This window comes from Bos javanicus, chromosome 9 (assembly GCF_032452875.1).
Source record: "Bos javanicus breed banteng chromosome 9, ARS-OSU_banteng_1.0, whole genome shotgun sequence".
Lineage (NCBI taxonomy): Eukaryota > Metazoa > Chordata > Mammalia > Artiodactyla > Bovidae > Bos > Bos javanicus.
This window is the reverse complement of record NC_083876.1, coordinates 88,907,217-88,928,056: the sequence shown is the minus strand read 5'-3', so window position 1 is coordinate 88,928,056 and position 20,840 is coordinate 88,907,217. Positions and strand designations below refer to the sequence as shown.

General features: G+C 39.7%; 1 protein-coding gene across 4 annotated transcripts in view; it reads right to left on the bottom strand.

Annotated features, from left to right (window-relative positions):
• The window catches only part of ESR1 (estrogen receptor 1), a 407,047-nt gene that overhangs the window by 199,559 nt on the left and 186,648 nt on the right, over positions 1-20,840 (bottom strand). For all 4 annotated transcript variants that reach the window (XM_061428337.1, XM_061428335.1, XM_061428336.1 and 1 more), the window contains one exon: positions 13,561-13,677. In XM_061428337.1, coding sequence (XP_061284321.1) covers positions 13,561-13,677 — 117 coding nt within the window. The remainder of the gene's footprint in view (positions 1-13,560; positions 13,678-20,840) is intronic.

The following is a 20,840-nucleotide window of genomic DNA, read 5'->3' as shown; positions in this document are numbered from 1 at the left end:
AGTGCTCTTTGGAAGGACTGATGTTGAAGCTGAAACTCCAGTACTTTGGCCACCTGATGCAAAGAGCTGACTTATTTGAAAAGACCCTGATGCTGGGGGAAAGATTGAGGGCAGGAGGAGAATGGGACGACAGAGGATGAGATGGTTGGATGGCATCACCGACTCAATGGACATGATTTGGGGTAAACTCCGGGAGTTGATGATGGACAGGAAGGCCTGGTGTGCTGCAGTCCGTGGGGTCACAGAGTCAGACATGACTGAGCGACTGAACTGAACTGAACTGAATACCAAAAAAAGAGGTTAGTATCTCCTCAAAGCCCTATCTATCTCAACAAACTTTATTCTTGATCTGTTTGATGTAGTGATGTTATAGCCATCTGCGCCTATCACTAGAACATCACACTCATTTTGATCACACTCTTCACTCTGAAGACATTCACTTTTCATGCTAATCAATGAAGAGAATAGCTTTGTCCATTCCAACCGGTTTTTCCAGTTGTTAGCTACTTTGAAAATTTAGCTTGAAATATAAATATTGATATGATAGCTACTTCCCAATATGTTCTTCATAATGGGACACTCGTATACATAACTTTAGCTTTAGATTCTGACTCCGTCTTCATAAAATATAAAATTTAAGGTTCAAAAGATGCTCTAGGGACCACTCAGTGCTAAGCTCCTATTTTTCACAAGTGAAAATTGAGTTCAGAAAAATTAAATGATCTGCCCAAGAGTCCTTGAAAGAACCAGGTTCAGACTGGACCCTTAGCCAGCCCTCCTTTTTACTTGGCAAAATTAACATTTTTTATACTAGAATAGTCTAAATATTTTTAAAAAGAAAACAGATGGGCTTTCAACAAATATTGCCGTTGTTATCTCAAAACAGTGAAAACCCTTGGCCTGAAGGAGAAAATGTCCTTTTAAAATTATATTAAGCAATAGGAAGTAATTAAATATTAAGTAATTCTTTTTCAAATAACCAGCACACTCTCCATATAAATTTATTTTGGTGCTTCTGTTGTGCAATTAAGCCAAATGTGTTAATATTTTTGTTGAAGAAGAACAGGATTTGGGGCCCACAGTAAGGTTTCCTAAGTCATAATTTTGGTCTGTGTAATATTAGTATCTTACTCATGCATGTGTCTTTTTTCATGATGCTCTAAGTCCTCTAGGTCAGCGAGGTAGTGCTAGACAATGAAAAGAGCCATGAACTAGGTGTCAGGAGTCTTGGCTCCAGTCTGAGCAGCTACCTAGCTGTGTAACTTGGATAAGAACAATGAGCTGAAAAACAAAGCGATGGACTAGGTGATCTTTAAGTTCTTTCAGCCCTAAGCACCATTTATTATCCTAATCACAATCACTGAAATAAAAAGTAAACACATGAACATTTATGAGGTTTTAGGTTTACAGAACTTGAAAAGTAGCAATTTATTCATACAATTACTGCCCCCAAAGTTCTGCATCTTGTAAGTTCTATCCACAGAAAGGGTCCTTACATCATCTCAAGAATGATTTGCTTTTGCAAAAGCAAATTATAGGAATATATAAGAATGACCCAGTTCTGGAATTTTTGTAAATATCTGTCAGCATGTCTTTGAATTATGTCTCATTCAAGGTGAGACCGGAGAAGGCAATGGCACCCCACTCCAGTACTTTTGCCTGGAAACTCCCATGGACGGAGAAGCCTGGTAGGCTGCAGTCCATGGGGTCGCTGGAGTCGGACACGACTGAGCGACTTCACTTTCACTTTTCACTTTCATCCACTGGAGAAGGAAATGGCAACCCACTCCAGTGTTCTTGCCTGGAGAATCCCAGGGACGGGAAGCCTGGTGGGCTGCCGTCTATGGGGTCACACAGAGTCGGACACGACTGAAGCGACTTAGCAGCAGCAGCAAGGTGAGACATGGTTATCCTTGAAAAGGTAAATGAAGATCCCTCTTTCTGTCCTTTAAAAACAAAAGTGAAAGTGTTAGTTGCTCAGTCTTGTCTGATTCTTTACAACCCCATGGATGATAGCCTGCCAGCCTCCTCTGTTCACAGAATTTTCCAGAGAGAACACTGGAGTGGGTTGCCATTTCCTTCTCCAGCAGATCTTGCTGACCCAGGGATTGAACCCAGGTCTCCTGCATTGCAGGCAGATTCGTTACCATCTGAGTTACGAGGGAAGTCCAAACCTAGATCTAAATGAATTAGTGAAATATGGCATATATAAAACAAGCCCCTATTTTTCCAGAATTACTGGCTCATATCTACTCCTGCGTTGTTTTTTTTTTTTCCCCCTATTGTGTCCACTCATCATGTGTATGGGGTGTGAACACAAAATTGACATCTGCATTCAGCACCCCAACACAGCTGTCAGCAATGCTAGATGAGGGTTCCTACACTGAGTATGGAAGAAGAATAAATGAACCATAGGTCCCTTCCAAGTGTAAGAGTTCGTGATTCTCTATTTTTGAGTCCAAAATCTGAAAAGTTCATATTTCTGGTTGTGATAAGATTACAAAAATGGTTCCAATTTTGTAGCCTTTGCCACACAACTCTGAAAGCCTCTCTCACGAAGCCAAAGACCCAGCCGTCTGACTGGCTTGGGGCCTTGGACATCAATGGATAATGCAAGCAAAAGCTTGGAATGGGCTTGCGGTCTGAGGCTTGTTCTCTTCCATGCCTCAGACCTACCATGAGGACATGCCCGGACAAGCCTGCTGGAGAATGGGAGACATGTGAAGCAAAACTGAGTCATTCCAGGTGCTCCAGCCAAAACAGCCAGCTGACCTCCAGACCTTGGAGGGAACCCAGCCAATGCCAGCATCTAGGCCATGTCCTTGACATGTGAGTAAGAGATGCTTCTTGTTGTACTGCCATTGAGGTACTGAGGTGAGGTTCTGCTTTGCAATAAAAGCTAACTCCTATACAGGTTTTAATTTCCAAGCATATGTTCTTAATTAGAAAAACAGGACTCCTAACACTCAACCTATTCACAGCTCAACACTTAACAATGCACTTTCAGTTGTGCTCGTTCACTCTAATAAGTCGTGTATGCTACAACTATTTCTTGATTGTCTATTAGATGCAGGCACTGACCTAAGTGTTTGAAATGTCATCAGTGAACAAACAAGCATGTTTGATTTGTTTGTAAGCTCCCATCTGGAGCCTGTTTTATAGAGACAGATATCAAATAATAAATCATCTGAAATTAATTATGTGATGTATTAAAAGGTGGAAATGCAGGATGGGGACGTGGGAAAACTGAGAGAACTGCAGGATGTGTGGATGAAACAAACTATCAATACAATGGGCAGGATAAATCTCACTGATAAATTGATAATGCAGCAGAATTTGAGAGAGGTTAGAGTTAGGTGCACAAACATTTGGGGGCATGGCATTCCAGGGAGAAGGAAAAATTAGAGTAAATGCTTCAAGACAGAAGTGCACCTGGCATTTAAGAATGTCCACAAGTTGGAGTGGAGGAAGCAGGATAGAGAGTAATAGGAAAAAAGGTGAAAGAAGTAAGAAGAGGGAGGAGACGGGGTCTTCTGGCCTCTGTAATGACATCAGCTGAGTGAACTGGGAAGCAATGCAAGGTTCTGAGAAGTGCTTGGATTATTTTCCATTTTTAACATATCTTTAGTGGGGGAGGGGGGGAGACTACAGGGAAGCAAGGAAAAAATCAAGTAGGACTTCAGCAATAAAGTGGGAGAAACATGATGTTATTTCAGACCAGAGTGGCAACGATAAAGGTGGGGAGAAGTGGTCAGAGTCCGAAAATATTTGAAGGCAGAGCCACCAGAACTTTCCGAATGTGAGGTATGGGAGAAAGAAAAGAGTTGAGGATAATTCAGTTTGGGGGGTCTGATCAATTCAAAAGATGAAATTATCAGCTAAGATGAGAAGGATCACAGATAAAGTACATTGGAGGATAAAGACAAGAAATTCGGGTTTGAACAAATTGAGTTTGAGATATTTATTAGACACCCAAGTGAGGAACACACATTAGAAACCGTATATAGAAGTCATAAACTTGGGAGAAAGTCTGAGCTAAAGGTATAAACTGGACACGTGTGCATGCTGAGTCTCTTCAGTCGTGTCTGACTCTTCGACCTATGGCCTGAAACCCTTCAGGCTCCTCTCGCCATGGGATTCTCCAGGCAAGAATACTGGAGCGGGTGGCCATCCCCACCTCCAGGGAATCTTCCCAACCCAGGGATCTAACTTACGTCTTTTACATCTCCTGAATTGTCAGGCAGATTCTTTACCACTAGCACCACCTGGGAAGCCCATAAACTGGGCAGTCATCAGCATATACATGGTATTTAGAGCCATGGGACTAGGGAATACCAAAATGGAGTGAGAACGAACAGAGAACAGAAGTGTTCCCTGGACTGAATCCTGGGCCACTCCAACATTGAGAATCAGGAAAGAAGATGAGAAACACTCAGAGAAGATCTAGAGAAAGAGACAAATCAGGTGGGGGGGGGGGGGAAGTACATTGTCCTGAGAGGTAAGTACAATCAGCACATTAAGGAGAAAATTAACTACTGTGTCCAATGCTGCTAATCTATCAAGCGGAGGACTAAGAATTGACTGCTGGATTTAACAAATTGAAAGTCATTGGTAACTCTGATGGAAGAAATCACTAATAAGTAAGGAAACAGTCTTTGAAATGAGATGATCCCATCATATTCTGCCAAATTTTTAAGAAAGTTGCTCAGCACATTAAAAGATCTGAAGGATGGACACCCTGGGCTGCCTGCTATATTGTTTCATTCACCTGAATTTATTCATCTCTAAGCCAGGCTTCAGCAGTACGTGTACTGTGAACTTCCAGATGTTCAAGCTGGTTTTAGAAAAGGCAGAGGAACCAGAGATCAAATTGCCAACATCCGCTGGATCATGGGAAAAGCAAGAGAGTTCCAGAAAAACATCTATTTCTGCTTTATTAACTATGCCAAAGCCTTTGACTGTGTGGATCACAATAAACTGTGGAAAATTCTGGAAGAGATGGGAATACCAGACCACCTGACCTGCCTCTTGAGAAAACTGTATGCAGGTCAGGAAGCATCAGTTAGAACTGGACATGGAACAACAGACTGGTTCCAAATAGGAAAAGGAGTCCGTCGAGGCTGTACATTGTCACCCTGCTTATTTAACTTATATGCAGAGTACATCATGAGAAACGCTGGGCTGGAAGAACCACAAGCTGGAATCAAGATTGCTGGGAGAAATATCAATAACTTTAGATATGCAGATGACACCACCCTTATGGCAGAAAGTGAAAAGGAACTAAAAAGCCTCTTGATGAAAGTGAAAGAGGAGAGTGAAAAAGTTGGCTTAAAGCTCAACATTCAGAAAACTAAGATCATGGCATCTGGTCCCATCACTTCATGGGAAATAGATGGGTAAACAGTGTCAGACTTTATTTCTGGGAGCTCTAAAATCACTGCAGATGGTGACTGCAGCCACGAAATTAAAAGACACTTACTCCTTGGAAGGAAAGTTATGACCATCCTAGATAGCATATTGAAAAGCAGAGACATTACTTTGCCAACAAAGGTCCATCTAGTCAAGGCTATGGTTTTTCCAATGGTCATGTTATGGATGTGAGAGTTAGACTGTGAAGAAAGCTGAGCGCCAAAGAACTGATGCTTTTAAACTGTGGTGTTGGAGAAGACTCTTGAGAGTCCCTTGGACTGCAAGGAGATCCAACCAGTCCATCCCAAAGGAGATCAGCCCTGGGTGTTCACTGGAAGGACTGATGCTGAAGCTGAAACTCCAGTACTTTGGCCACCTGATGTGAAGAACTGACTCATTGGAAAAGACCCTGATGCTGGGAGGGATTGGGGGCAGGAGGAGAAGGGGATGACAGAGGATGAGATGGTTGGATGGCATCACTGACTTGATGGACATGAGTTTGAGTGAACTCTGGGAGTTGGTGATGGACAGGGAGGCCTGGCATGCTGTGATTCATGGGGTCACAAAGAGTCAGACATGACTAAGTGAGTGAACTGAACTTAACTGAAGGTCCTATATGTGATTCAGTGTATGTCTTTGTTTGAAAACGAAAAATGATAATAAGGAAGAAGTTTTGCTTGAATTAATTATTCATAATATAAAATAGTAAAATATATTTTTAATATCATAAATATCTAAGTTGCTTCTTAAAACAACCAGAATCTCCTTAGTCAAGAGCAATTAGCTTTCCCTTAACATTTTTCTTAAATCAATTCCTAAACATGAATTCTCAACCCTGCCTTCTGAAAAAGCTTGGATTCACATGCAGCTACAGTTCTCACAAGAATTGTTGGACTATCCCTAGGGAGAAATTCACATTTACATTTTTAATTCAGTGATTTGGTTCTCTGGTCATTAACTTTAATAAACACTTGACTATTTTGGTAAAGAAAAATAGCCAGTGTAGGATCAAAAGAAACCTAATTTTCTGGACTGGAAGCCCATCCTATCAATGAAACTAATTATAGTTACTCAGAACTATAATTATTAAGCTCAGAAAAACAGGAAACATTTTATTTTCCAGCTCTTCATTCGGCATCTCAGTTATCTGAAACACATAACATACATTTCTCCATCAATATTATTAGTATCTTATTTCCTCACTTTAAGACTGTACTGTTAGTTAAATTTATTTATTGTTTGGGAGTATTTCTCGAAATTAAACTGCAACATTGTCACCAAAGTAAACAGTTAGTGACAATTATCACTTCATCTTTAATTTCTTCTTAATATGTAAAAAGGAAGTACAACCAGGATGGGCAGTGCATGAGTCTTGCACATCAATTAATTTCGGATGCCAATTTCCTCATCTGAAAAATGAAAACCCTTACACCAACACACTTCTGAGTCTATGTGAGGAATTTTAGCCAGTTTGTGTAAATCTATGGTATCATAAAATGATAAAAAAAAAACAAATCCCACTCATGAAGATATACTCAGCATATGACACCAAAAAGTCAAAAAGAAAAAGCAGATGTAGCTTAGCCAGGGTTCTACTTTCTACAAAAGAATTAGATATTTATACCTAGTACTAGTGATAAAATTGCCATTCTCTTCCTCGCCACCCACCCCCCCCCAAAAAAACACATCCGTGATAGGGATTATTTTTAGGATGGAAGATACACAGGCATACTTCATCTTGCTATACTTTGAAGATACTGTATTTTTCACAAGTTAAAGACTTGTGGCAACAAAAGCAAGTCTATTAGTGCCATTTTTTCAACAGTATTTACTCACTTTCTGTCTCTGTGTTCCTTTTTAGTAATTTTCACAATATTTCAAGTTTTTTCTTTAATATTATATTCATCATGGTGAACTGTAATCAATGATCTGCGATGTTACTTTTATGGCTCACTAAAGACTCAGGTCAAATTGCCAACATCCACTGGATAATAAAAAAGCAAGAGAGTTCTAGAAAAACATCTACTTCTGCTTTATTGACTATGCCAAAGCCTTTGACTGTGTGGAGCACAACAAACTGTGGAAAATTCTGAAAGAGATGGAAATACCAGACCACCAACCAGCCTCCTGAGAAATATGTATGCAGGTCAAGAAGCAACAGTTAGAACCGGACATGGAACAACAGACTGGTCCCCATTTAGGAAAGGAGTAGTTCAAGGCTGTATATTGTCACCTTGCTTATTTAACTTACATACAGAGTACATCATATGAAATGCTGGGCTGGATGAAGCACAAACTGGAATTAAGATTACTGGGAGAAATATCAATAACCTCAGATATGCAGATGACACCACCCTTATGGCAGAAAGTGAAGAGGAACTAAAAAGCCTCTTGATGAAAGTGAAAGAGGAGAGTGAAAAAGTTGGCTTAAAACTCAACATTCAGAAAACTAAGATCATGGCATCTGGTCCCATCACTTCATGGCAAATAGATGGGGAAACAATGGACACAGTGAGAGATTTTTTTTTGGGGGGGGGGCTCCAAAATCACTGAAGATGGTGATTGCAGCCATGAAATTAAAAGATGCTTGCTCCTTGGAAGAAAAGCTACGACCAACCTAGACAGCATTAAAAAACAGAGACATTACTTTGCCAACAAAGGTCCATCTAGTCAAAGCCATGGTTTTTCTAATAGTCATATATGGATGTGAGAGTTGGACCATGAAGAAAGTTGAGCGCTGAAGAATTGATGCTTTTGAACTGTGGTCTTGGAGAAGACTCCTGAGAGTCCCTTGGACCACCAGATCCAACCAGTCTATCCTAAAGGAAATCAGTCCTGAATATTCATTGGCAGGACTGATGCTGAAGCTGCAGCTCCAATACTTTGGCCACCTGATGCGAAGAAATGACTCATCGGAAAAGACCCTGAGCTGGGAAAGACTGAAGGCAGGAGAAGGAAATGACAGAGGATGAAACAGTTGGATAGCATCAGCAACTCGATGGACATGAGTTTGAGCAAGCTCCGGGAATTGGTGATGGACACGGAAGCCTGGCGTGCTGCAGTCCATGGGGTCACAAAGAGTCAGACATGACTGAGTGACTGAACTGAACTGAACTGAAAGGCTCAGTGGATGGTTAGCTTTGTTTTTGTTTTTGTTTTTTTCTTCTTAGCACTAATGTATTTCTTAATTGGGCTTTCCAGGTGACTCAGTGGGTAAAGAATCTGCCCGCAGTGCAGGAGACATGGAGTAGACATCTTGGTCAGGAAGATCCCCTGGACAAAGAAATGGCAACCCACTCCAGTATTCCTGCCTGGGAAATCCCAAGGATGAAGATGCCTGACAGGCTACAGTCTATGGGGTTGCAGAAGAGTCAGACGCAACTTAGTAACTGCTGCTGCTGCTAAGTCGCTTCAGTTGTGCCCGACTCTGTGCGACCCCACAGATGGCAGCCCACCAGGCTCCACTGTCCCTGGGATTCTCCAGGCAAGAACACTGGAGTGGGTTGCCATTTCCTTCTCCAGTGCATGAAAGTGAAAAGTGAACTCGCTCAGTCATGTCCGACTCTTAGCGACCCCATGGACTGCAGCCCACCAGGCTCCTCCGTCCATGGGATTTTCCAGGCAAGAGTACTGGAGTGGGGTGCCATTGCCTTCTCCAACTTAGTAACCAGACAACAACAAACATTTCTTAACTAGGTATGCACATTATTTTAGACAAAATAGAGTACAGTGTAGTGTAGACATGTCTTTTACATGCACTGGGAAACCAAAAAAAATTTTTTTCTGTGATTCGCTTTATTGTGATATTTACCTCATCGTAGTGGTCTGGAACCAAGCCTGCAGAGTCTCCGAGGGCTGCCTGTAACCACTAACACTTGTGTGGTACTTTAATAAATACTTCACATAAATTGTGATCTTTACAAGAAACTTGTTAAGTACAAATTGTTTATTTTTATTTTACATCTGAGGATAATGAAACTCAATAAAAATGACTGTAACAGGATTGCTCAGCAAGTCTGAGGAGAAGCCAGTATTTGGACCAAGAATTCCATCTCTGAAGTTTTCCCCTTTCATTAACCCAAGATAGAAATTCCATGTTCTTGGATAATAATATTCACTTTGGAAGTCAGATGGTCTGAGTAACACTCTGGGTTGAACTAAACCCAGTAGTGACTGGCCAAAGCTCTGAGCTTCCACTGACCAATGGTCTTCCATTCTCATCCTATCTTCCATCCTGGTCTTTAACTTGTCCTAAGGACTTTTAGTTGTCACTTGATGAGCAAACATCCTCTTTGTACAGTGAGGATACTGATGTAAGGGACTGGGTGTTTACTCATCTTTACACTCTCTGTAGTAGCTCACCCCTAAGCAGTCCTAAACTAATAACTATTTAAATGAACTATGCCATTAACTCATGGGGAAGGAAATTCTTGAACACTCACTTTGTGGCTTGTTTAGTGCTAGATCAGTAAACAGGACAGAGAGAGGAGCCCTCACCACTGTGGAGTTCATGGACAGATGTTGAACAATGAACAATAACAGTAATGAGAATTCAGGGAAGAGGTGTCTGCTATGAGAGGGAGAACACAAGGGGCTAATGTAGAGTGAGGCACCAGCGGAAAAAAAGAAAGTGAAAGTTGCTCAGTTGTGTCCAGCTCTTTGCCACCCCATGGACTATACAGTCCATGGAATTCTCCAGGCCAGAATACTGGAGTGGGTGGCCTTTCCCTACTCCAGGGGGTCTTCCCAACCCAGGGATCGAATCCAGGTCTCCTGCATTGAGGGCAGATTCTTTACCAGCTGAGCCACAAGGGAAGCCCAAGGCAACAGAGAGGCTCTCCCTAAAGAACAGACGTTTAATCTGCCACTTAAGGTTGAAGAGGAGGGAGACAGATGAAAAGGAAAATGCAAGCTAGGCAGGAAAATGAGGAAACCAGCACTGGTACTAAGATGGGCAAGAGCATCCCCTAAAGCATGTCTTAAATCCTGCATCCGACTGAACCAATTTGCCTCAGGACCAAATCTAACAATGATGTTGGGATTTTCAGGGTACAGCAGGTATCATAAGAGATTAAAATAATTTCTTTGTGTAGATAAACCATGCACTCTTTTGGATCTCTAGAATACTTTAATAAACACATTCAGCCTTGCTCTAAAAGTAAGGGGTAAGTTTGTGGTTCTCTCTCTTTTATCTGAAATGAAACATTTTGTTTCATATGTTAAGATTCAATATTATAAGTGGTCTCTAGCCTGGTTCAGAAACTGGATTCTTGTGAAACCGGTAGGAAAACATTGTAAAGATTTATTTAGTCACAGCTGTTCTTTACAAGTAATTTCTGATTTTATAGTTGGTTATAACTGTACTTTCAGCTGTAAATTAAGTCTTTATTGGGTGGGATTTGGGGAGTTGTTACATAAGGTGTTATAAGGTTATGTGTGCTATCCCATAATTTAAATGTAATATAAATTACATTGCTTTATGGCAAGCACTATACACATAATTAAAATGAGATGTTCTCACAGCCTATAGTTTTACAATTTTAAAGCTTGCCATAAAACTTATACACGTGGATAAACCACCAGAAAGACACATGTTTTCATTTTATGCAGATGGCTACTAACAACTGCTAAGGAATCTTATGGGAAATTGTTATGGACTGAATTGTGTGTCCTCAAAAAAATCAAATTGAAGCCTTAACCCTAGTACTTCAAAACAGTACTAAATTTGGATATAGGCTCTTTAAAGATGTAATAAAGGTTAAAAGAGGCCCTAAGGATGGGGTCCTAATCCAACATGACTGGTGTCCTTCAAAGAAGAGAAAATACACACACACACACCCCCCCCAGGGATACACACGCAGAGAAGGCAGAAAGAGAAGGGGACCATCTTCAACTAAGGGGAAAGGTCTAGGGTGAAACTGAACCTCCCAACAGCTTCATCTTAGACTTCCAGTCTTCAGAGCCATGAGATATCAATTTCTACGTTTAAGCCACCAGTCTATAGATTTTGTTATAGCAGGCTCAGAAAACTAATATAGTAGCAGACTAACACAGGTATATATTTTGCAGCCATAAATATACATGTACAAGAATATGCATATGCACTTAGATTGGCTATGTGCAATAATTATCCAAAGTCCCATTTGGAAACAGTGGGGAGATTTTTATTATGTCTTTGCATGTTAAATTTTTTGTTAGATTAAAAATGAGTATGAATAATTAATATTTATTCAGTCAGACTGTATCTGGATGTTAATTAGGAAAACAGAATTGTTTCTATGAAGTGGGGTCAATGTATGGGTACCCTCAAAGGAAAAAAAAATGTCTTGGACCTATTTACAAGTTGATTATTCCAGCTTTTAGAGAGAATTTAAGAGGCTGGGCTTAATCTACCTGTAATTGCCAAAGAAGAATATCAAACTTGGACTCACTCTTTCAAATTAAACTTTTTACATGTAGCTGTTATATTCCTGTCACTTATCAAGTTACTTTAAGAAGCTTTTTGTGAGTTTAATTAAGCCTGACTAATTCTCCAACAATACAAAGAAAGATGAATTCCTTAAATATTTAATCCCTTTATGACTCAAAGTGTCATTTTCTGAATGTGACTGTTAAATTCTTGGAATTAATTACCCTTTGAATTAAAGTTGCTTTTTCAGACTCTCAAGACATATAGTCATAGCTCACACAATGTGTAAATTCAACATTTCATCTGTTCATCAAGAGAATTTATTCCAAATGTTGTATTCAAAAATCTCAACCCCCAAAAAAAAAAAAAAAATCTCAACCCAGTAGGTTTATTTATGACCACTGACTAAGGAATCTTTGCCTATAAGCTCAATTATATAATCATCAAGCATGATTGCTGGTTTTTCCTCTGCCTCCCACTTTGTCCAAGTATTAATGAGTTAAAGGTTAGCTGCCCTCTATTTACACAATCACTAATCTTTGTCATGGCAACTTTGCTCTCCTTAACTAATCTCAAGCCTCCTCTCCAGAAAGCTTTTCCCCATTATGCTCAGCAGGCAGCACCATCATAGGTCTGTCTCTCTTTGCGCATGCTGTGCTAAGTCGCTCAGTCATGTCCGACTCTAAGACCCCATGGACTGTAGCCCGCCAGGCTCCTCTGTCCATGGGATTCTCCAGGTAAGAATACTGGAGTGGGTTGCCATTTCCTCCTTCAGGGGATCTTCCCCACCCAGGGATCGAAGCCATGTCTCTTTCATCTCCTGTATTGGCAGGCGGGCTCTTTACCACCAGTGCCACCTACGAAGCCTTATATTACCCTAAAACACTGGCTGCGCCCATTCTTTTATTTACACATTTCCTCTTTGTTCTCTCCTGGTGTTCTGAAGGCTATTCAAGACTAAAAGTACCCTTCAAAAGTAGATTCCAAAGAATACAAGGAAATCAATGAGGAAACCCTATTTATGGAGCACCTAATACCCCCAGAACAAGACACTGGATTCCTGTACAAGAAAACTGGAAGACTGCATACATGAAGAGACAGAAAGCCATACATATACATACTCACAGCCAGAGAGACACAAACACACGAGCACAAGTCCCAGCCACCTAGTGATGGTTAGTGCTTGGAAATCACTGCATCGTCCCCAGCACCACGCTAGACACTGAGATCATGGGAGCAGCTGGCTAACTCAACTTCTAAAGGAGAAAGCTGCCCATCAATTGAAATTCAAATTCCCTACGGAATATGAAGGGATTGAAAGATTATAAATTAGCTCTTTAGCTTTTACATATACAAGTCTCAGTGAAGTGAAGGTGTCTTCCCAGATATCATGATCTAGCATTAACAATCTAAAACAGTAACTGAAAAATATTCCTAGAAAAACTCATTGAGCAGTTTTCCTTTTCTTCCACCACCACCTCCCACACATCTTGATTTTAAGCATCATTATGTATATTAAAAATATGAAACACAAAATGGCATGCTCACATTTCTAATTTTTTTAAGGAAATGTGTTATAAAATACTTTCATTGCAAAGAAAAATACGAATAGGAAAAAAATTAATTAGAAGAGAAATCACTCCATTCCCACAGTTACCAGAATGGAAACAGCCAGCAGTGGGTGATGGACAAGGACATCATGGCAGGTGGGAAGGTGGGTGCCCTGGGTCCAAGGTACCTACCGCCTTTCATCATGCCCACTTCATAGCACTTGCGTAGCCGGCAGGCCTGACAGCTCTTCCTCCTGTTTTTATCAATCGTGCACTGGTTGGTGGCCGGACACATGTAGTCATTATGTCCTATGAAAAGCAAGAGGACAGAATTAGTATTATTTCAGGAAATTTAGCTTGTCTGAATCTATAGGGAATCTACAGGGAAGCTGTCTAGAGGAGGTTTTCCATCATCACTTACTTGACTTTCCCTTGTTGCTACCTCAACCCACTGTCCTTTTTGTGTCCTTCTTGAAGTGTTAAAAAAAAAAAAAAAAAAAAAAAAACTCTCCTAGACTGAATTTCCGCCTCTCCCACTTGCTTTGAGAGTTCTTTGCAAAAATCCATTTTGGTTCACAAAGCCTATATTTGGGGGCATAATGTTTTATATATATTCACAAAGTTAAGCTTTCCTAGTAGATAAACAACAGTTTGTTTGGTTGGTTTCTTTGACGCAGGTCACTTATCAAAATTGTTGTCCCAATACAGTCATTAGAACTTCAGAGTTTCGAAATGCTCTTTTTTAAAATATAATTTAAAGATTCTTTAAGCAGCTCTCCAAATGCAGCACAAAACACCTAAATTTAAGTCAGGGATGGCAGACTGGGGCAGTGGCCAAGTTTATCCTTTAATAAATTTGTCCATCACTTACTAGCTGAAGGATGCTGAACAGGTTAGTTAACATCCCTAAATCACACTTCCCCGCTCTAATCTAGAAAACACAAAGGCACCCACTATATAACGTCATATACATTATAATGTAAGATACATACTATGAGAACACATGTCACAGTTAATTTTTAGCCCAGCGCCCTGGGTCTGGCAAACACTGAATGAATATTTAGTTGTTGTTGCTGCTGTTATTTCACTCTAAATCCTCTTTCTTTTCTCTCTTGTTTACTGAATCTCTCCCACTCAAAGGCTTCTTTCTCATTGGCTTTTATCACATCAGGCAGGTCTGTCTCACAAAAATGTTCCCCCTTAACCCACAACACTCGCCAACTTCTATCAGATATCCTGCCCCTCCTTCCAAGCTCAGCTCCTCACAGATGTCTACACCAGAGGTCTTCTTCCTCCTTTTGCTCCTGCCTGCCTCAGTCACATCAATCTGCTTTCCACTTTTGTTGCTCCACAAACGTAGCTTCCTAGAAACCACCCATGACTTCAGTGGCTGAGTTCAACAGCCACTTTCAGCCCACGCTTGACCCATCAGAAGCATCTGACAGTTCCTCCTTCCTCTTGAAACATGCTTCCCCCTGGGCTTTTGTAACAAAAAATGCTCCCAGCACTCTCTTTACCTCCCAGGCTGGGGCTTTCCAGACTTTGTAGATTTTCCTCCCTTATATTATTCCTCCTAATAATCCAGAGATACCTGGGGCTCAACATGCAGACCTTTTCTCTTCCTGTGACCCTGAATTCTCCCACCAGAAAATTCTGCCCCACGTCTTTGGCTTCCATCGCCACTAAATGCAGATGACTCACAGACTTAAACTGCCATTCCAGTCCTCTTCTCTGAGTTTTGGGGAAAGATATCCAACTGGCCACATGAAGTTTCTGCTCTAAGATTTGGAAGTCACCTCCATTCCTCTACCCATCAAAAGAAGTCTGGTTGATAATATACAGAATATTAAATTTTACAAATCAAAAAGTATCATTAGCATAGTTTTATAAAGAAGTCCTTTTATATAAGTCTAAAATTCTTATACCTCTTTGGAAAACAACCTGAATTTAGACTAAAAAGATGATATGTACAGTTTTAAAATGTTTTCCATTCACATAAAAGGTAAGTGTATATGTGACCTTCTAATTCAGATTCTGTTTTAAGTTTCTATTTTCTCATTTACTAAGGGCAAGCCAGAACATGTAGTGAAACTACAGACCTCTTTGTCCTTTATTTAATTTAAGGGTCAGTCCAATTAGAGTAGGGTGGAGTGGGGAATTGACAAGAGATACTGGTCTCATAAAACTTGGTTCTCTGTCTTTATATATACATTATAAAAGCCATTGTATAAACAAGCTTCAGATTAAATTAACATGTGCATTCCTCTATTGCATAATATGAAACAACAAACTAGTCAACAGAGTTGAAATTTCTTAACTTCAGTAAAAGACCACACACTGTCTCAAATACCCACGCATAGTTATTTATCTTTAGAATCTTTCCTATTAACAGGGACAAATTGAAGAAATAATAGATCTAGAAATAAAATTTACCTGGGTAGATGTAAACTCTAACTAAAAGTTTAAAATATTAAAACTCTAATATTCTTCTGACACATCAAAGAAACTCTTAGTGTTTCATCTCCTATGATGTTTGTGCAGGACATGTTGACCTATTTTAACTCTTAAAAATAAGTTTATATTAAGGCTTAGAAGTCAACAATCACTTGAATAAAAAAATTACTTTGATTCAGTTTCCCTCCCAAAAGCCAGATGTTTTGCAAGCCAGAAGATGGGAAAACTTGGGTTAGAAGTCACTTGGTTAAATCTTGTTTGGATTGGCCAGTCGTCATAGATGCGTATCTTTATAAAACCAAATGAAGTTCTTGAACTAACGTGTTTAATAGACAAAACATGCTGGATTTGTACAATCAAATCCATTCCTTAACAAGAATTAAAATAGAGGCACAATAGAATCATGGTTGTAATGCCAACCTTTTGTGACAAAGCTGGGTTTTCTCCTGCCTGAACTACATTAAAATTTAGACTTGACAAATTGGCAACAAGAAACAATTAATAAGTATGTCTTTGATCTATACATTTAAAACAAAATTTTCTTAACCAAACACCATTAACCACTATTTGTCAGTCTTCAACTTACATCAGAAAAAAGAAAAACAAATAGCTAGAATAAATAATTTCACAATTTGTATGGAAATACAAAAAACCTTGAATAGCCAAAGCTATCTTGAGAAAGAAGAATGGAACTGGAGGAATCAATCTACCTGACTTCAGGCTCTACTACAAAGCCACAGTTATCAAGACAGTATGGTACTGGCACAAAGACAGAAATATAGATCAATGGAACAAAATAGAAAGCCCAGAGATAAATCCACGCACATATGGACACCTTATCTTTGAAAAAGGAGGCAAGAATATACAATGGATTAAAGACAATCTCTTTAACAAGTGGTGCTGGGAAATCTGGTCAACCACTTGTAAAAGAATGAAACTAGAACACTTTCTAACACCATACACAAAATAAACTCAAAATGGATTAAAGATCTAAACGTAAGACCAGAAACTATAAAACTCCTAGAGGAGAATATAGGCAAAACACTCTCTGACATACATCACAGCAGGATCCTCTATGATCCACCTCCCAGAATATTGGAAATAAAAGCAAAAATAAACAAATGGGACGTAATTAACCTTAAAAGCTTCTGCACATCAAAGGAAACTATTAGCAAGGTGAAAAGGCAGCCTTCAGAATGGGAGAAAATAATAGCAAATGAAGCAACTGACAAACAACTAATCTCAAAAATATACAAGCAACTCCTACAGTTCAACTCCAGAAAAATAAATGACCCAATCAAAAAATGGGCCAAAGAACTAAATAGACATTTCTCCAAAGAAGACATACAGATGGCTAACAAACACACGAAAAGATGCTCAACATCACTCATTATCATAGAAATGCAAATCAAAACCACTATGAGGTACCATTTCACGCCAGTCAGAATGGCAGTGATCCAAGTCTACAAGCAATAAATGCTGGAGAGGGTGTGGAGAAAAGGGAACCCTCTTACACTGTTGGTGGGAATGCAAACTAGTACAGCCACTATGGAGAACAGTGTGGAGATTCCTTAAAAAACTGGAAATAGAACTGCCTTATGATCCAGCAATCCCACTGCTGGGCATACACACTGAGGAAACCAGAAGGGAAAGAGACACGTGTACCCCAGTGTTCATCGCAGCACTGTTTATAATAGCCAGGACATGGAAGCAACCTAGATGTCCATCAGCAAATGAATGGATAAGAAAGCTGTGGTACATATACACAATGGAGTATTACTCAGCCATTAAAAAGAATACATTTGAATCAGTTCTAATGAGGTGGATGAAACTGGAGCCTATTATACAGAGTGAAGTAAGCCAGAAAGAAAAACACCAATACAGTATACTAACGCATATATATGGAATTTAGAAAGATGCTAACAATAACCCTGTGTACGAGACAGCAAAAGAGACACTGATGTATAGATCAGTCTTATGGACTCTGTTGGAGAGGGAGAGGGTGGGGAGATTTGGGAGAATAGCATTGAAACATGTATAATATCATGTATGAAACGAGTTGCCAGTCCAGGTTTGATGCACGATACTGGATGCTTGGGGCTTGTGCACTGGGATGACCCAGAGGGATGGTATGGGGAGGGAGAAGGGAGGAGGGTTCAGGATGGGGAACATATGTATACCTGTGAAGGATTCATTTCGATATTTGGCAAAACTAATACAATATTGTAAAGTTTAAAAGTAAAATTAAATTAAAAAAAATTTTTTTTGTTCCCTAGTGAGTATAATTTGGTCAAGGTTCTTAAAAGCAACTTATTTAAGTTTGTTTAAGAAGAAATTTCTGTTTAAAGGCTATTATCCGAGCCTGTGAAAATAATGCAAGAGAAAAATCTTACAGAAACCGAGTTCATTTAATACTCACACCAACTACATTAATGAAACATACAGTGTCTTTGCTGAAGAGACTGAAGAACTCTGTGTACCTATGACCAAATCAGCCCAAAAGTTCCTCTTGCACAGAATATGAAATGCAAGAGGACAAATCCATGATGTGAGCTGCAGGATTTAAGTCATAACCAGAAAACTTTAAATTACATATCAACTCTTATTTTATGATTTTTTTAAATAAATGAGCTCAATAAGATATACACAGTACTCTGGCGGAGAGGCAGGGGGCAATGCATTAAAATCAAGAAGACTCTGATGAGGTCAAGCAAAAACTCAAGTATGGAAGGTAGTGAAAGGTAAGAAATAAGGACTTAACATTTTTTATCTCACATATGAGCATTTAGCTAATTATTCATATTTTTAAGGCATGAAAATGAATTCTCAAATTAAAGACAATCTCCAGTCTTTAAGCAACAACAAATGCAAAAAAGGCCCAAATCAAGCTAATCCTATTTAAAAGCCTCATTGGAAGGTTCCAACAAAATAGTATTTCATTTTCAAAGTCCTGTTCTTTTATACCTGATTAATCCATAAATTTAGCTAACATCTATAAAGCTTAGTTAGCTTTAGAGTCTTTTCATTAAAGGCTTTCACTGGCTATTTGCATAAAATTAACTAGCATTTATTAAAATCTGAAGTATCCAAGAGCCATACACAAATTAAGGTGCCAAATAAGATGCTAAAGTCAGTATTTCTTTCTCCTTCTAAGAATCAACATGCACTTATACAGTTTCAAATTTGATAGGAATCACATAATGTTATACATGTATGGCCCAAAGGAAGCCTCTAACTTTTCATTTTATCAGTGAAAGATGGTATTTTTCTTGAGGTGTTCAGGTACAGAAAACATGTCAAAATACACTTTTGAGATTTTTCACTGGGAAAATAAGAGTTTGACCATGAATTTTCAAAGCACTGAATATAAACAAGCAACCACTTAGACCTGAGAGGGGGCCTCCAGGTACTGCCCCTCCTCACTTTGTTCATTTCACACTCACGCATGAGATCGTCTGATGAAACAGCCTGCTGCTGCTAAGTCACTTCAGTCGTGTCCGACTCTGTGCGACCCCACAGATGGTAGCCCACCAGGCTCCCCGTCCCTGGGATTCTCCAGGCAAGAACACTGGAGCGGGTTGCCATTTCCTTCTCCAATGCATGACAGTGAAAAGTGAAAGTGAAGTCACTCAGTCGTGTCCGACTCTTAGCGACCCCATGGACTGCAGCCTACCAGGCTCCTCCAACCATGGGATTTTCCGGGCAAGAGTACTGGAGTGGGGTGCCATCGCCTTCTCTGGATGAAACAGCCTAGTGACTAAGAAAACTGACCCATTTGGGTACTGACTGGGCTCCCTTGGTGGCTCAGACAGTAAAGAATGCGCCTGCAATGCAGGAGACTGGTACTATGACGCACCAGGCACTGTTATACACATGGATTAGTTCATTCAATTCCCCAGCAACTCTATGAGGAAGGGATTATATTCATCTCCCTTTTACAGACACAAAACCATGATAAACGTTATAAAGTCTGTTCAAAACCACACAGCAAGCAAGCAGCACAGACGGGTTTTGAAGCAAAGTATTCCTTATTCCAGAGATTGAACTCATGCATACGTGGAGAGCTCAACATCCCAAAAGGGCAAGATCTTCACTGGGGAACTGTATATCTACTTTCCAGAGGCAATAATGATTGGATTCTCTGCAGTTGGTGGAGCTCTGTGTGTTCTCCTTCTTAGGAAGCTCATGCATGAGAAAGTGAAAAGTGAGGAATTAACAGAACCAATGTTATTGTCTTCTATTTAACGTATCTGCAAAAAAAATACTGTGCAAGGCCAAACCAATATTGAATTCTTTTGGCAATAACACTTGACTTAGATGACTCGGATGAAATGAATGGTCCAACTCCCTTGGACATGAGTGTACAGAGGAAGAGAAATCTAACCGTCCCTTACATGCCAAGGAAAATACTGACTTCCTGTATTATCCCCATCTACTCCAACCCTGACTCAGGACTGAAGCTTGATCTCTGCTTAGCAGTCTCCCACACACTCATTTACTGTGACCAAAGGAAAGAAGTGTTACAAGAGTTGCTGGGTAGCACTGAAGAATCAGTCCAAACATTGATGTTGTTGGGATCTACCAGCAAAGGGAAAAAGAAGACTGGCAGGGAATCTGTTGTCAAAATGAGAGTTCAAAAGAGTTTTTCATGAAAACAGGGGTGTATGATTTTCATTAAAAAATGAAGAATTTAAAACTATTCAAAGTTATACCAAGGGAAAAAAATCATGCCAAAATATTCACTAATCATCTCTGAGTAGTAAAGTAGATGAAGCAGAGAGAAGAGTGAAGAGGTTTGAAATAGCTTTGCAAATTCTTAGGGCTAAAGAAGAGGAGGAAGAAGTCAAAGATACTCATGGTTTCTGCCAGTATGTCTTGAAATCTATTCTAACTATGAATTAGAAAGAGGATCTGATTTTGGAGGCAGGTGGGAAACAGAGATATAGAACAATTTTAAACACACTGTATTTACGATTTCAGTAGCATACCAATAAACAACTACCAAGCAAGCTATAACA